This window comes from Chironomus tepperi, unplaced genomic scaffold (assembly GCF_022539635.2).
Source record: "Chironomus tepperi strain 1889 unplaced genomic scaffold, CSIRO-AGI_Ctep_v1 contig_376, whole genome shotgun sequence".
NCBI classification, from domain to species: Eukaryota; Metazoa; Arthropoda; class Insecta; order Diptera; family Chironomidae; genus Chironomus; species Chironomus tepperi.
This window is the reverse complement of record NW_027226498.1, coordinates 1296010-1314865: the sequence shown is the minus strand read 5'-3', so window position 1 is coordinate 1314865 and position 18856 is coordinate 1296010. Positions and strand designations below refer to the sequence as shown.

At 29.2% G+C, this 18856-nt stretch overlaps 1 protein-coding gene across 3 annotated transcripts; it reads right to left on the bottom strand.

Moving 5' to 3' along the window:
* Nucleotides 1-214: 214 nt before the first annotated feature.
* LOC139095849 (protein fem-1 homolog CG6966) lies at nt 215-18359 on the bottom strand. Of its 3 annotated transcripts, none has more exons than XM_070647374.1 (7): nt 17893-18359; nt 2907-3096; nt 2764-2848; nt 2491-2699; nt 1504-2417; nt 1200-1439; nt 215-1128 (listed from the first exon to the last, which is right to left on the bottom strand). In XM_070647374.1, exons 1-7 carry the CDS (start codon nt 17980-17982, stop codon nt 943-945), a joined length of 1914 nt encoding a protein of 637 aa, XP_070503475.1. In that variant the 5' UTR covers nt 17983-18359; the 3' UTR covers nt 215-942. The 3 variants fall into 3 exon arrangements, with proteins under 3 accessions (XP_070503475.1, XP_070503474.1, XP_070503476.1); XM_070647373.1 differs by lacking the exon at nt 17893-18359 and adding an exon at nt 4425-4896; XM_070647375.1 differs by lacking the exon at nt 17893-18359 and adding an exon at nt 3611-4125.
* Between the last annotated feature and the right edge of the window lie 497 nt (nt 18360-18856).

Here is an 18856-nt window from a genome sequence, read left to right as displayed (position 1 = left end):
CAATGTATGAAACTCTTTGTAACAATTTTTCAAATTATCATAATCTAGGTATTTGAGAGCCTATATATTTTATGCTCGCATGTTGCTTTCCGTTTACAATTTTATTGCAAAACAAATTTTTTTGAACAACATTTAAATAATTTAAAGTCGTTAAATTGTACCCTAGGTAAATATTGTATTACACTAAATCTGGAACAGACAGATCAAAAAAGAATTTAATTAATTTTTTTTCCATTTCGATTTATTCGGTTGTTAATTGTAATGTTTTTTTTTTGTTTGAAAAATCAAATTTCATCTAAAACAGTTGGTTGTTTACAATTATTGAATGCAATTTGATGTTTGATCATCAAATTATGAAGAAATACGTTTGACTTCGCATAGATTCCGTCTTCAAGATTTATGCCAAGTATTTATCTTAAAAAATATCCACAATCCTTTTGCATCATCTTGAAAAGCAGATGGACTTATCATCAATATATTGAATTTTACATAAAATCGCAGCTAAATAGTTTATTACATAAGTACATAAATTGTCACGAAAAAGATATTGAATTATTATATGACCAGATTAATTATCAAGCAGAGGTTAATATCCTCTTTCCTATCTTTTTCTTTTACATTTTTTGTCTTAAAATCTCTCAATGAACACCCAAATTTTTTAGTTTTTTTCTCTTTTTTAATATGTTTAAAAATGAATGTAAATTAAGAATAACAATTAAATTAATTTGATAGAATCACTTGCGCATCATCCTTTTAAAATGTGAGCAATAAGTTCAGTAAAATAAAATAATAAAATTAAAATATCAGCAAGAAGACATACAATTTATCAAAACAGAATGAAATGTAATTTCTTTGTTTTAAAATTATGGAAGAAAACATATTGGATGGATTTTCTTCTTTGAAAATGTCCTGAATTGGTTTACTGTTTACATCTTATGTATTCTAATGTTGTTCAATAAATTGATGAAGAACAGCTGGCACGTGGCTTTGATAAGGAATATTGTATTTTCTAACAACGGCAGCAGCCAAACATGTGAGTTTTGTATGTTTTACTGGATTCACCAACTCATAAACTTGTTGTCCTTGCAAGAGAGACTCGAAGGTTTCACCATGACGATTTCTTGTGTCCTAAAAAATAGAAAATTTACAAATACAATTAGAAAATCATAATCTTATTAATTTTAAAAAATAATTCTTACTAAATGAGCTCCATGCTCCACCAAAGCTTGTGCTAAAGATGCTGGACAAGGTCTTGCTAATGCCGCTAAATGCAAAGGACTATTTCCATCTTCATCTTTGGTATCTGGATCGGCTCCAACAAGAAGTAAAGCTTTCACAAGTTGTGGTAATGGAAATTGGCAAACTGGATATCGACCAACTAGTGCTGCTTCGCGATTACAAGCTAAGTGAAGCGCTGTTCTTCCTTGTTTTACAACTACCTATAATTAGCATTACAACAAATTAAAATATTCCATTTTTAATGAGTAGCAGTGACTAGCTTACATTTAATTTGACTAAATCATAAAGTGATGTCAGTATTTGTTTTTTTACGTCCTCTGCACAGTCTTCTTCGAATATGAGACGAGAAAGAAGACATGCAAGATGAAGAGATATTACTAAAGCACGATTTAGACTTGAGAGATCTTTCTCGTGAAATGCAGGATCATTGAGCATTTTTTGACCCAATTCTACTTCCTTAACAGCACGATTGAACACTAAAAGCATGTCTGATGTTTCTATTGGCGGGACCACTCTGCCGCGAGTTATGGGCCTTCCTGCTTCACCCAACATGAAGGAGAAGAGTTCAGCAAACGAGAGAAGAGATGATTGAGTCATTGGATTGAGTGGTTCCAATATTCTTTGTTGCATTCTCAAAGCATAAGTCCATAATTCAATACAGCGATCAAATCGCCCAGAATCAGCGTACACAGCACCTCTAAATCTAATATAATAACTTGTGTCGGGATGAACTGGACCGAGAATTCTTTCTCTTATCAAGAGTGCTTGCATTCTCATCTCGTCCGGATCCAAAACTAACTCATCAAGAGCATTTAAATTATTCACTTCTAATGAATAATCATATGCGGCCACTGGCTCTCTTGTCGGTTTTGCAATTATCGGTTCATTCTGATATCTTTCCTCCATTGCCCGTTTCCAGAAATTTAATGCATTTACCATATCACGTTTTTTATCGACATATGTCGCTCCTAATAATTCTAAAGCTGCAATTTTCTCTTCTCGACTCACAATAGGTAATTCAATGAGATGTTCCACTATCGCCACATGTCCTGTCACGCTAGCTGCTAATAATGGAGTCATTCCATATGAATCTACGTCCATCGTTGCACCGTGTTCGAGTAGTAACTGAAGAATCTCTAAAGAACCCGATTCAGCACAGTCGTGTAAAGCAGAATTACCTAAAATCATTAAAAAGATATTAATTTACATTTTTAATTATTAAGCATGTATTAAAAGCTGTTAACAACTCACCTTTTACTGATTTACGATTAACATTAGCCTTAAGTGATAAAAGATATTGTGCAATTTTATAATGGCCTTTGTAACATGAAATCATGAGACAGGTATGCCCATGTCTGTTTGCTACTTCTATATCAGCTCCGTGTGCTACTAAATATTTTACTATCTCAAAATGTCCATCGAAGCATGCTGCCCTCAAAGGCGTTGAATTAGTCTTGGTTCTGGATAATATATAATTGAGAGTTAATAAATGAAATTGTTAACAATAAAGGATAGTAATCTTACGTGGAATTTACATTTGCACCATATCTTATTAATAACTTAACAATATTTGTATGGCCTGCAGCCGCTGCACACCAAAGTGGAGGGGCTAAAAATTAATAGATATGAGTATCTTGCAGGATATTTTGAAAAATAATATTACTTACCGTTCTCTATTGTTTCACCATCAAAAATCACTGAACCGCATTGCTCTACATCTGTATGGCATCGTTTAATTAAGTACTGGACTACGTCATAATGACCATTGCGACAAGCTATCAATAACGGCGTGCAGCCTCCTGTTTTTGAAGACACTAAAGCGTCAATTTCATTCTGTGAGCGAGTCCCAATAAATCGCTACATGAAAATAAAAAATATATAAAAAAACATTTTTAAATTAAATGAGTAAACAATCATGAATATATAAATACGATGTATAAATTGACTATGATTAGTGTTCATGACATATCACAAGAGATAATAAAATGATGACACAATAAACGAATCTAAATGTTCTGATTATTTTTATTTATTTATTTTTTTTACTTTAAATGCATCAAGTTCTAATCAACAATTTAATTGTGCATATATGTGCAGTCACGTTACAAACAGGTCAAGGACCGGTCACGATAGAAATAATGCTGTTTTTAACATTTAGAAACTTTGTGATATTGATAATTTTTAATCAATACGGAACAAATAAATTCAATAATGCACAATGATAAGGAACAAATCTAGATTTCCATAAATAATACACGCAAATTGCCGGCAAGGTCTTTTGTTTTTTTTTTCTTTCTTAATTAAATTCACATGTTGCTTTTAAAAATTTTTGTTAATAAATCGCGCAATGTCTTATTCAAAACAAACTTACTCCAAATAATCGCATTATTTTCTTTTTAATTTATTTTATTAAATTCGATAATTTCCTAAAAATGTCCATTCAAAACACTTTTATTAAAATGTATCTCTTTAGGTATTTTAGTTAAGTATTTCAATTTAATTTTTTCAAAATTTAAATCAATTTCAATTTTTTGCGAAAAGACTTATTTTTGTATGCAATTTGCACTTAGACACATCTTTACAGTGGAAAATTTCAGCACAAAATGATTAAAAGCAAGCAATGATGATATTTAATTTTTTATTCTCTCGTGAAAGAGAAGTGACAGGGAAATACACAAGCATACACTTAAATCTTATCATCTATCCATGTGTTCATGGAATGAGATTCAATTGCCCCAGTATAAATTTTGTTTATAAACATTCTGTCGTTTCCTCTTATCAACATATAATATATGAATACTAATTGTTCTCAGATTACTCTCCCCAGAGTGTAAAATTCTTATACATAGGAATCTGTTACAATGCAATGATCTCATTTTCATATTAAATTATTTTCAACCGTTTTAGTACATTCTGTACATACATGATCATTTAAATTCCTTTTTTTTAAAGAACAAATTCAAGAATAGTTTTATTAAATTATCATAATGTTAAGTTATGACGGTAAACGATGACAAACAGAATTGTTTTAATTGAGGTCAATTCAATAAAGCAATTCCTAACTTCGGAGAAAATGAATATAATAAATAAGACAAGGTAAATTGCGATTTAAGTTTAAAAGGTACTTATAGACGCTCCATAAAGTCATTGTTAAGAAATAACAATCTTAACCGATTTAAACTTACTAAACGATTGAAATTATCACTCCTGTTTGTTGTTATAGCTTTGTATACTGATATCATATTTGTTTTCGTTCTACTCGTGTCTGATGCAATAATCGATGAAAATTTATTGTAGGCTTTCAATGCGTAAAAAAATTGCCTTATCGCAAGTTTTAGGACGCGATACAAATTTGATCGACGTCTTATTGAGAGCATTCGAATTGTATTGAACATGTTCTCTTTCTTTGTTTTGAGTGTGAGTTCTTACGAACTGTTAAACAAACGTTGACCTTGCTTTTTTCCGTCAATTTCTACTCTCATGCGTAATTGTTTTCACTCGTAAAAGTTCTGAATATTCACTTCTCTTTCAAAAGCTATTAAAATCTTTTGGATTCATAAATTGTTTTTGATATGATACATAGAATAATGAAAACAAAACACTTTAGTCTCTTGAGATTTAATGCTTAACTTCTTTATCGTTCAGACTTTAAACTCATACTGCTTAAAAACAGAGAAAAACGGAGAAAAACATTATATTGAATCTTTTGCAAATATCAGGTATGGGTTGGTTGAATAGCGAATAATGTGTGAAAAAGTTGCAAAAGTAATACATGCTTGTGAGTATACACTAATGACGACGATACTTGTAAGATAGAATGATTCTTGTTTATCTAGACGTAATATTCAATTAAGTGATGTTTAAGAATGTTGAAGGAAAGAAATCACTATTCTTATGCCATTATTTTATGCAATGTACACAAACACAAGCTTATAAGCTTCTCTTAAGTTCAACAACTTCCATTTACATATAAATGTACGGCAAATTTGACAAATACAAACATGGTATTAAGAGTTGCTATCAAATTCACCTAAAATGAATAAAAGGTCAATGACAAAAAATATCCTAAAATGAATAAACTATAAAAGATCGCAAGAGTGATCTGAATTCAAATAATGTAGCTAATATGTTGATATATATTTTTAAAAGAAGCGCCAAGCGCTCATGATCGCAAACATTCTAACTTTTCTTTTCTCGATTTTTGTGCAAATCATAATGTTAAAGCCAGTGTTATCTAAACTTTTTTGAGCGGCTGCACTCTTTGGTTGTTGAAAACTTTTTGATGGAAGGATGCAGATATGCTAAAAATTAATTGAATTAGGATTAAATTTTACGTCACATATTTTGGACAGTGAGGAATATTTTGTATATGCTAGAATTCTTTTTGTAGATTATTTTATGATCTTTAATAAGCCGCCGAGCACCTCAGAGATAACAATGAAGATTTACGTCATCATCATCATCATCAAAAGATGAATGATACAAAGTCTAGCAGAAACTTATATCAAAGCCAAATTAAGCATTGTCATCTGTTTTTTTAGAGGTCAGTTTGATAATTTAAATATTCCTATAAGAAGCAGAAATCCTCTATAAATAAATGGAAATGGTGTTTGCAACTTTTAGTTGCCGCAAGAAGTATAAAAATACATTTTTCGTGGACAAAATGACTCAATGTGCACAGTCAAAAAATAAAGTTTAAAATGTTGTTGACATTCATCTCCCTTTTGAAGAAGAAACATAAAAATAAAACACGATCTCCATTTATTAATATCAATGAAAGCTGTTTCATTATCAATGTCAACAAACGGTTAGATTAATAAAATTTAATAATACTATATTTTCCGTCATTTGTAAGCATTGTTTATTTGTCTGATCAGTTTTTCCTTATTGCCATAAAAGCTTTGAAAATCGCAATAAGGTCACGTCTAACTTTCTTCAATTTATTAGTACATGCAAGCTCTAATAACCGATAAATAATTTTTTCCCGTCTTGAATTACGGGGAACTATAGTAAATACTATCAATAGTATTATGTGTATGTTAATTAAGGTATCAATAAACGAACATAATTGTAGTTGATCGAAACTGACAGAAGCGCATTTTCAGCACATATAATTTTATTTCGACTACTGTTTGGGTATTTTAATAATGAGAGTGTATGAATAAAATATTTAAATTTTGAGAGCACACGATCAAATCAAGTGAAAATAGAATAATATTATTAGCAAAAATGAAAAAATAAGTTTGACTTTAAATTTTTAGCCTGAATTCCAATGATCTCATTACACATTTGTTTTTTAAATGACTCACTTATAAAATATTTAAAAAAGGTAAAAAGAAGTCGCTAAGATTATCTTCAATTTTATTAATAGCATCATTGCTGATACGCTTTAGAACAATCACTATGCTTTGAAACTGTTGCGAGCTTTTGAGATTTAAAAAATTTCTAACCGTTAGCTTTAGATTTTTAAGGTGATCTAAACAGCTTTATTTCACAAAAGGTAAACATTATGAATCACAACACGGTGAGTATGTCAATTAAGAGGAATATAAACAATCGATAAGACATAAGTGACAAATTCTTTTAATTGAGTTGCATTTCCTGTTCCTAAATAGTGAACTTTTTAACCCAATATAAGCAATAAAGCAGCACATGTTAATTATTCTTTGTACCTTTGTCAGTAATTCTAAATAGGTATGAACAAAGAATTCATTAAAGAATTATTATATCGTCATATTAATTGTCTACCAAGTTCGGTTAATAGTATAAACAAACCCAGCACGATAAGTTGTTTGAAGACACCCGAAATGAAGTTTTTATTACAACAAATGTATATCGGAATTGTGGAAGGTCAGTAAAGGCGAGAAAATATTTTAACACACTTCATTTTTGGAAAACACAAAAAATGCATGTTTAAAGTGCCAAAAATAATTTCACAAGATATTCATTTACAGCAATAAAATATAATTGATGCAATTTTTAATTGCTTTTAACCAATAAAGATAAGATATTATTGACAATAATGTCGATATAATTAACAATAACTGGCATTAATGTGCGTTCCTTTATGAGTAATTTATCTAAATGTTTAACAATTTAAAATGAAATTAAAGAAGTCAGCTACATTACTTATTTTCGGATTTTTTTGTGTTTGGTTCTTTGTGCCACATCAGTCTCCGTTTGCGTGATGGCTGTCTTTTTTTCGGCTTATTTTGAGTTTCTTCTTGTAGATATTATTTTGCGGTTTACGTCATTTCGACATTTGTGATTTTGAAAAATTCACTTTTCATTCAAATTACTACTGAATGAATACTTGTAATCATTACTTGTTTGCTCAACCCATTCTTTTCATATCCTTTGCAGCCTTGTAGGATAAACTTTTTATTACATATTTTCCTATTATTTCAACAACACAAAACAGAAAAGAGACGACGAAGTCAACTTTTCATGTAGATTGCAACATAAAAGACATTGTCATTATGTAAAAGCATTATGTATATCTCCACCCTCGAGAAATTGCAATATATTACAAATGGTCTAAACAGGTTTCCATTCAACGTTTTCTGTGCCATTTCTTAAGTTGCATCATTACAGTTTCCCGTCTGATGTCAAATGCCAAGCAGGTTTTTACCATTTCCTCAATTCTATTGCACAATAAACAACCAGCTATATGCATGCTTCAAAATGCATGTGATGTGGTGCTGCATATAAAATTGTTTCTTAAGCATTTGTGTTTACTCAATTTTTTTTAATGGCAAATACTTAAAAATATAAAACAAAATAGAAAGAAATAGTGAGAGAAGTAAAATAAAAATTCGCGTGATTCAATGTTGAATTGCTTTAAGTAATTTAATACATAAAAAAAACCATACTAAAAATATGCATTGAAATTACTGACCCAGACTCGCGCAACGAATTATCGCTATTTCTCTCTTTCTCAGCTTTATTTCGTTTTACTTTATTTATATTTTACTGCTTTGTTCATTCGCAATGATGGTATTAACTGATAATAGGCAATGAAGCGCATTGACCTTGAACTGATTTTCACTTTCAATGTGAAGTAAAAAAGATATCGCAACACAAGTTTTTCTTCTCAACTCATTTTTGCGTCTTCTATCTTTGTAGAAAATGGATTAAGCCACCATAAAGGCTGTGAAGGTAATATTGACGATTTTTCTATCCATGTAGAGTCTGGTCGTTACGAATTTCACCCACATATTATTTTTATTTGCAATATATTAATCAACTGTATCGTGTAAGGTATTTAATGAAAGTGAGATGTATGGTAGAAATTACAAGTCCCATGCACTGTATAAATGATATAATGTACCTACATATCAAAACTGTGCAAGCGAAAGTAAAAGTTAACAATTTGATAATCCTTTAAGACTAAAATTAGCTTACTTAAGGAAAACAGAAAAGTTTTGAAGAATCGTGGCCATTACATGTGTTTAAAAGCAATCGAAATCACTAGGTAAAGCATGTTGAATGAATGCATGTTGTGACACGCTTTTATTCAAATATTGATTGAAGTAATTTGAATCCTAACACTAATTTCATGTCATGTTATAATTATTTTCACAATATTGTACTTTACTATGATTAAGCAAACACTGTCATGGATGGATCACAAATGTAAGTACAATTTCTGTCCGTTTCATGTTTAATATGCTCATTTTTAACTAAGATTATTTACGTTTCGACATGATCATGTACTCGTGATTTTAATTAATTTAATAAATAAATATATTTGCCGATTAATGGTGCGACCATTAGTGCCTTTTGTGCAAAGAAATTAAATTAGGAAATAGTAGTCAGCAATACCAAATTAATTATTTTTGGAGCAAATTTTAATATATTTTCCCTAAAGTTTTCAAATTGAAGTTCTTTTAAGTGTTTTCTTGCATTTTCTACAGCTGAATCCTACTTGTACTATATTATTCGTAAAAGATTTGTCTTTCACTCATCTAAAAATAATTTGAAGCACACATAAAAATGAAATAGTAGTATAGAGCAACATACTATTCATGAATTTATTTATTCAAAATATTGAGGTAACAATTCTCCGTTTTTTCACATGGAGGCATACACTTTGGAAGACAAAATATTTTTTGCTAATTTCCACACTTGAAAATTATTATAGTCTACACATTAAATGAATGAGTCATAATAACATTTACGAATATTGGACTAAATGATGAAACATTGAAAGTAATAAATGAAAATGCGTTGTAGACTACGTTGCCGATGACTTATTACTGACTTAGTGTCAGTGAGAAAAATGTTTTCATCTGGGATAAAATTAACATTGTAGACTTCACTATTGTCATTTTCTTTTTCATCCTGCAATTTATAATGAGACTTAGGAAATCTTTATTGTGTTTTAGGAGAGGCATGACTCATTTCATATTTATAAATTTCAGGTGGAAATATCTTTGTTTTGAACTAATTTAAGCTAAGGATCACTAAACTTATTTGAGGAAAGCAAGCATTAATTTGTATAAAAATGTTATCAGCATTCCTTCAAATATCACATAATTATTTTTCAAACGCAGACATTTGCACTTTTTAGCCATAATATTTCTGCAATTTGAACAATATAAAACGCAATAGTTAATGTATAAAGATTATTATAATTAAAATATTTAATAAATGGCAAAAACTAGTTTTTAAAAATATCTGAAGAGCTCTGAGTTGTCCTACAAAAGACAGCTTTAGTGAAGGTCATTAAGCTACTATTCAACAAATATTCTTCTATTTTTTTATTATAATAAAACAGCTGATTTCAAACACATTGAAAGGCCAATATATAATTATTGTTATTAATGAGCATTATGACGATTACGGAATCTGTCAAGAAATACTTCATACAACAAAAGAGGCAATGCATTACAAACGTATTAGAATATAGCTGTATTTCATTATAAATATGTTCAAGTACTTAATCTCTTCAAATGTGCAATTAGATCTTACTTTTTAATTTATAACAATATTTTCGTATGACAATAGTTCTAGCAAGTGTGAAACAATTAGTCTGAGTAACATCAAAATTTCTTTGGATCTATCAAACGTTAACAATGCATTTAGCACATCAATTTGTTAAATAATTACCCTTCGATGCCAATGATTGTATTTCAATTATGCATGAGTACGAAATAATCAATAGCATTGTCTATGCTCATTGATTATAGTAATTATTAGATGCAATCACATGCAAAGTTCTTGGCATGCATGTTCCATATTATGTCAAATATAATTGTTTGATTCTCGGGCAAAATGTCGCAATTGCATTATCAACTTGATGATGCTATAACTCTTAAACTAGAACAGATAATATAGACATGTTGTATATCGTTGAAATTGACATCCAAAATGCTATCTATTGATACTACTTTGAACCGGTTCAATCGGTTTAAACGGTTCAAAAACCGGTTCAAAGTTGAAAAACTAAGAACTTTAATAACTTTTTCAAAACTCAATGAAAAGGTTTGCTTTAAGTCTCGTTTAGTAGGTACTAAAAATGCTCACAACTTGTAGGAACCAGATTTTTGATTTTCGACTTGTGACGTTATTTATGAACCCTCAAATGTTGAAAATTTGACAGCTAATAACTCATGAGCCGTAAGTAATACAGTATTGTTGCATATCTTGAAAAATTGCATTTTGATACTACTTTTATGATATGAAGACATTTTTAGGATATATTTGAAAGTTTTGTCACAAATTGAATACATGTGATTTATAAGCACTCATAAGTTAACATTTTTATTGAAAAATTACCGAAAACCAAGTTGTTTCTAAATTTTCTTTCTTTTAACATAGGAAGCATTGAAATTGCTTTAAATTGATGTATTAAGTGATTGGGGTCCATCCATCAATGATGCCAAAAAATAGTTTTTTACATTTTTAACTTAATTTTTTAAAAGTTTTTAAAAATCCAAAAGCAGGTTCATAATCAGTACTTAAAAACCTATTCAATGATGTATCATATGCTACATTTCTTGCTTTTTAAATGATTAAATATTAAAAAAGTTTTCTTTAAAAAAATTTACAACAACAATGAAATCGGTTCAAAAAGTTATTCGTGAAAATAATCATTTTAAGTCCATTGAAATATATCATATGATACATCATTGGATAGGTTTTTAAATACTGATTATGAATCTGCTTTTGGATTTTTAAAAACTTTCAAAAAATTGAGGTAAAAATGTAAAAAACTATTTTTTGAGATCATTGATGGATGGACCCCAATCACTTAATACATCAGTTTAAATCAATTTTAATGCTTCCTATGTTAAAAGAAAGAAAATTTTGAAACAACTTGGTTTTCGGTCATTTTTCAATAAAAATGTCAACTTATGAGTGCTTATAAATCACATGTATTCAATTTGTGACAAAACTTTCAAATATATCCTAAATATGTCTTCATATCATAAAAGTAGTATCAAAATGCAATTTTTCAAGATATGCAACAATACTGTATTATTTACGGCTCATGAGTTATTAGCTGTCAAATTTTCAACATTTAAGGGTTCATAAATAACGTCACAAGTAAAAAATCAAAAATCTGGTTCCTACAAGTTGTGAGCATTTTTAGTACCTACAAAACGAGACTAAAATCAAACCTTTTCATTGAGTTTTGAAAAAGTTATTAAAGTTCTTAGTTTTTCAACTTTGAACCGGTTTTTGAACCGTTTAAAGCGATTGAACCGGTTCAAAGTAGTATCAATAGATAGCATTTTGGATGTCAATTTCAACGATATACAACATGTCTATATTATCTGTTCTAGTTTAAGAGTTATAGCATCATCAAGTTGATAATGCAATTGCGACATTTTGCCCGAGAATCAAACAATTTACTATGTCAATATTTCAAATACTATTCATCAATTAAAAGGCCAATAGGTCATGTGTCGCATTCTCATTTTTTATCACATTCATTAAATAATGAATATATGTTCTAGATTTCCATTTACCTTTCCTTGTTGTTGTTTTTTTACATTCATTTGTTGATCTAATTTTTTGTTCATCGATTTTCGTTAATGTTCAACCTCATTGTTTTCATGTACATTTCCACCTTTAACTCCAAGCATGACGGCAATGATTTCATATTACTTAGTTTTTCATCATATCTTTGTTTTTAAAAAGCGATTAAGACATAAAGTCAAATGATATATCGTGAATACTGTGGCGATTCTTTGTCATTTTAGATACGTAGATCTTCTATACACACTTTTCTACTTCATTACATGAACAAATTATTCATTTTCATCCATGAAAATAATTGGAGTCTTAAGTTCTAGCCATGATGAAGTGTCTTTAAGTTTCTCGGAAGAAATTAAAAATGATTTATTTTATTTTGTACACATGACTCAAAAAAAACAACACTTGTAGGTGTAAGAGAAATGGAATGAAGGATACATGACGAAATTATTAATATTTTTACTTTTATTTACCTACGAATTAAAATAACATTATTAGGCATATAATTTTCCTTTTGTATTTTCATCATCATCATTATCTGCTTTTTAAATAATCTCAAGCATTCATACAGATATTCACGTTGAGCGAGAGGTAAACGAAAGAAGTATTACGCATATTTTCACATTGTGTTTCAAGTTAAACTCTTTTACATGATGCAACAATTGTTTCATATGAGCATAATAAAGCGTAAATTATACAACACAACAATTTTTTCTTACATTTCAGCTCATTTTGCCAATATGTTTCAAGATTTATTTAGGTGGAAGAAATATGCAACTAAAGAAGACTCTGTTTATATACTACATATACTAATGTTTCGGTTTTTAGGTAAGAAGAGACTCTGAATATTTCACTTGTATAGATCAACAAACATATCATTTCATTTTCACTCTCCCTATTCTTAATATGACTACTGACACTTATTTACTTTTGTGCCTGTCTGGCGCAAATCCAAAAAACAGCATTCGATTTGAAAAAATAGTATACACAAAGTCATTAAGATGAGAGGGAAGAAAAATTCTTATTAACTTTTATAATAAATATGAAAAACGCATTCATCTGCGGCATGAAATGAGGAAAAAAAAACAGTCAAAATAATTTAAAAGTTGACACAAGAAAGTGAGAAGAAAATTCACTGCTTCTTAGGTGTCAAGTAATGAGTAAACGTAGATTATTCCTTTCATGTTTACTCCGTCAAATATTTACATCTTTTATCATAGATCTTTGTTACTAGAACATTATATTATGCCAATAACAAAAAACTTCTTTAAGTTTGTTGAATATTTTTAGATTTTAGTCTGAAGGTCATTTGTTTGCTTTTATATTCCTATCACATTCATACAAAATTAGGAAGTGAAAAGAGAAAAGAAAAAGAAACATAAACTCGCGTGTGACAATAGTTAATTGTGATTAAAGCGCATTTCTGTTTACTTAAATTTTTTGACGACATTCGTTCAGTACCTTGACACACATTTTGGTAAACTCTGACCTCTAGAATACGTAGAAGAACTAAGTGTAACTTGAAGGAATTAAAGACTTGCAAAAGGATAATTCTTAGATAAATTGTAAAACCGTAGCTTGCTCCGAACGAACATACAGACAAAGTACTACTCTAAGCTACTAAAAAGAGCAAAAGTTAGCAATAATTTTGACATACAATTTTATTTAATATTACTACATTTCAGTTTAGTAAAAAATGCCCAGTTTGACAAATAAAATCACCAAAAAAGCAGGCTAAATGATATTCGGTTTTTCTCCCATACCTAAATAATGAAATCAATTAACAAAGCAAGGGTAACTTAATAAAAAACAAAGAAATATGAAATTCATTCGTTTATCGTATTGCGTGCATTAGCTAGATTTATTCATAAAATCCTATTAGCAACAACTGAAATTTTTGTCAAGGTCACTACTAAGCATAAAGTGGAAATTAGTATTGAACCGTAAGAAGTAATAAAATTAATTTTGATAAAAAAATTTACTTAACCAGGCTGAATGATTAAGGAAAATTTTAGATTAGCTTCATTAAAATATTTTTGTTATACCTAATTATAAAAGTAATTAAAATGTCCAAAATGGGGTAATTCCCCACCAAGTCAATCAAAGAATCAATATATGTAGATTTTATAAATATTCAAATCAACATTGGAGACAATAAAACTAATAAGAATGTTAATCAAGACATGAATAGTAAGCTATAAAGCATTTAAAAACTCATCATGGTTCAATGAAACATAAGTTAAGTTAACATTTACCGTTTTAATAAATCTATTTAAAGATTATATAAAGTATACGCAGAGTTCAAAGTCATTGCAAATCAACGTCATGGCACAAAAAATAAAAGTAGAAATCTACTTTTGGATTTGCAGGCAATTGTAAAGGATTTTGTCTTTAAGAAGATGAATCAGCTTTATTATTATCTACATTATCTCTCTCTCTCTTCTTTCTTTCGCAAACTTTACGGCAAATTCTAAGTGTGACTGTTGAAACAAATGAAATCTAAAGAATTAGTTGCAAGTGCTTAATACAAATTCTAATGTCGATAATTTAACTGCTTTTAACTACAGTTCTGCTTGCCAGAATAAAGGCTGCCAAAAATTCAGCTTTTAAAGGTGAGTAAACTTTTTTCATACGAAAACTCATGTTCCTACTCCATGAATGACAGAATAGCACAAGTGAACAAGTAACTCCATCATTATTAAATTAATTTTTGTACAATAGTTCTGAAAAGATGAATTGAAAGTTCGCCCCCACTTAAATCACAGCATTGTTAAATTTAAGAGGCTGTACACAAATGATCAAATGATGTCTCTAAGAAAATTAAATCTTTGACCTGATAAGTGATTCCATTGACTTATAAAAGTTAAATAATCAGAACAAAATTATGAATCTAAAAATCAAAAATCTGCAGACATATATTGACTAACATTTGTGTATTGAACTTGATGGAGCAATTTTAAAGCTAAAGCAAATTGTAGTTTGTGCAACAGGGAAAAGCTTATTTTGTGCTTAATTGAACAATGTTAAATTTTGCAACTTTAATGTAATTTTGAAAAGGCATATCGAAATATTTCCATTAAAAACTTGAAATAGATGAAATTTTTGTGGTCGACCATACGAAGCTGATATTTAATTGATCTCTTGAGATTATGACTGGAATTGATTTTTCTACACGCATTTATTTTTCCGATATTAAAGTGCTTTTATAGGGAAAAGGTTTTAAACTGTTTATTAATTTTTCAATCCAATAAGGAGAGGAAAATTATGTGTTAGTAATGTAGCGTAAAAGTCATAAAGTGTGACATAATCAATGATTATTTATGGTATAAAACTATAAAATAGTTAAATTAAATGAGATACACGTTATCAATCACCTGTTTTGCAGTACGAGTAGTTTGTCCATAAATCATTTAAAAGCTTATGTGTTCGGATTGCGGAAGAGCTATGATGCTCAGTTTCCTCAAATATTTTGCATGTGCAATTTCTCTTATTTTGTTTTAAAATTATTCGCTTGCGTACTTTTGTTTAATAAACCTTGCAAATGTCTGATGAGACGAAATGAGAATCGTTTTAGTAAGATTTGAGCATTAAATGCAAAACAATGATTAAGTTTAAGATGGTGAAATACTTCAAGCAACAGAGCATATATACGGAATTATGGACATGTATTTTATTGTTCTTAGGTATATGTAAGTCTAAATAGTATCGATCTCATTGTGTAAGAAATGAGTAGTTTTAGAGATGCTGGATTATGGATGATGCTCCTGAATATTACTAAATCTATACTATATTTTATTATTCTTTATGGAAGCATCAAAAAGACAAAAGAAAACTTAATTTATTCTATAGTTATTAACATTCTAAGGAAATAGAAAGGAAAAACGTGCAGTGATCAAGGTTATTTGAATTGAAAATGCAAAAAAAATCGTAGTATTTGTTTATTATTGAATGCGCAAATCAAATTCGAAATAACTAAATTAAATTGAAAGATAGCGTTGTCGCGATTGTCTGCGAATGTGTTGGTGAGATCAATGCACGTTTAATAATTACTCTAAATTTAATGTCGTTTTAGCAAGAGAGCCCTTTTGTGTAAAAATTCTTAATGCGCTGTAATCAAGTTTAGAATTTTTTTACACAATGAAAGAGTAAGTACTTGGCAATTGCGAATGTGATTTGAATAAATAGAAATAATGTTTAAGGAAGCAATTCTGATGTCTTCGTACCATCACCTCTGAAGGTCATTGAAATGTAATGGAAGTAATATTATTTTTACCGTTTTATGTTGAACCATCTATTTATGGCATCATGGTGATGGAATAAAGTTCATTCAATCAACAGCTTACATGTTATGTATAATTCAAGTTCTTTTATTAATGTTGTTTTTAGATCATAAAAGAATTTAACTCAAATACATGAAGAGATTCCATAGATGGAAATGTCCAACCTTCAGTAAATCAGGAAATCTTTCTTGCTTATTTTATACATTATTGTGAACGGCAAAGCATGCGGTACAATCTTAGTCATGAAACGCATTTTAAATTAATTTCATCAGTAAATCAGACACTAGGAGAAAGATAGTGACGATTACGGAAATATCATTTCATGTATGTTACGTTATTTATTTAGTTTTGTTGTTGTTGAATGCGAGAACTATAAGAATGCTCATTTGAAGTTGATTTAAATTCCATTTATGAGAAAACGTGTTTTTAAATTGCCAATAGATCGTTTCATTGTTGACTATACGTATGTGAGTAGTTCATGCTTAATATTTCAGAAAAATATTAGTCATCATCGCTTGCAATTAATTCTTTCTTCTTCCTTTATTTCTTACAAATGACACTGTTAATCAGAATCGAGATGAAATTAGTGAGTAATCCCTTCCGGTTAAAAAATAGTGCCATCACATTGTACACAATTAGACTATACTGATAAGATTTAGTCAGTTCATCAAAAAATCGTTCTACTGAGTCGTGAAAGTAGACTGTTTTAATCAGTATAAAATTAAAATTGATTTTTCGTAAAAAAGACAATATGAGAAAAATATTTAAATTTAAATTGCGTCAAACATCTTTCATTCTGCGTTCATATTTATTGAATGGCGCTTCTGTGCGAAATCACGAAGTAAAAAAAATCAAGAATCGACGTCTAGAGAAACAAAGCAACAAAGAGGCCTTCGAAAAAAAATTTCGCGTAAATGAGGAAAGGAAAAAGTGTGAACGACGATAACCTTCATTGATATTATGTACTTGCATGCTACATATTTATTTATGAACATGTATAAAATATTATACAGATATTAAGGATTTTATGAGGAGATTTTATTGCATTTCCCTTTATGTCGTAAAAGTAGACTCATCATAGATCTTCTATTCTTCTTAGATATTGTTTGAGACATCTGAGAAAATGTCGTACCATCCATTATTAAAAATGTATGATTGGTTTAAAGGCACATATTTTAATAATAAAAAAGAAACATCTAAAAAATCGAACCAAAATAAACAAAGAGGAACCGAAAAAATTTCAAGGTTTAATAGAATCTGGTATTTTTTCCTCTCAGGGTTGTTGTTTTTGTAGTCGGTCAAGATATTTCTAGCGCACATACATATATTTCTTTTAATAATATCGATAGACGATGTCACAGCCGAAAATTTAAAATTTCCACTAACTTACCTTCAGATACAATAGATTTCCATCTCTTGCTGCTGTGTATACTTGTTCCTTTTCCTTTATACTGCAATTGCAAAATTTATCCATATCCATTTTCTGTATTTTCGACTAAATTTTTTTATCACTTTAATTTTCCTTTATACTACGTTCTAACTTCTTTCACTGTTTGATTATTTTTTAATCAGCAATTTTATACTTTTTAGGTGTATCACTTGCTTAAAATAATCATTATTTACTTAATTATTTTTCCCTTTTCCTTCTTTTTTTGAGCAATAATCCTGGCAGTCAAAATGAATTTCTTTGTTATTCTTTTTCTTCCAGGATATTTCTTTTTGAGGAAAAGCTGCACAATTTTTCACTTTTATTGGTATTACTCTGCTTTTTAGCACCTTAAATAAACTGCTCAAAATACTTTTTGATACACTTTTATTAATAAAATTATATTTTCCTTAATAATAAACTACGAAGGAAAATAATTCGTGTGTTATTTTAAACAGTGAACAATTTAGACTGACTAAAAGCAGCAAAAAAATTTGAAGCCAGACCTTTGAAACAGTGCAAATTGCGCAGCTGTTCGGTTTGTTTTGCCGCAATTCAAACGTAAACAGTCATTTTTTGCACAAATTTCTATAAAAACTTTAAAACTTTATGACACTTTTTAAACTTAATTCACTACATTTTATGTTAATCTGCAACTCAATAACATGCGACCATGCTATTTGAACTTTTAATTGTATTCTCAACATAAAATTTGCATAAAAATTTAAAGTATGTATAATAGTTTACTTTTGTGCATGTAATAAAGCGCATTTATAATAAGTGTACATAATTCAGTTGTAAATTCGGCTTAATATTAAATTTTATTAGAGCCAGAAGTCGGAACCAAATTATGTTCTCCAGCTGCAGAGATCTCTGATTAGGATTGATAAACTTACTTTATATTTTCTTAGAGAAAAGACAGACTGAC

Bases quoted from the DNA above. Each gene is read 5' to 3' on its own strand.
- LOC139095849 (XM_070647373.1), bottom strand. From the start codon at position 4,634: ATGTTCAATACAATTCGAATGCTCTCAATAAGACGTCGATCAAATTTG. The intron at 1,440-1,503 runs GTAAGCTAGTCA...TGCTAATTATAG, and splicing joins ATGATTTAGTCAAATTAAAT to GTAGTTGTAAAACAAGGAAG. The intron at 1,129-1,199 runs GTAAGAATTATT...TCTATTTTTTAG, and splicing joins TGGAGCATGGAGCTCATTTA to GACACAAGAAATCGTCATGG.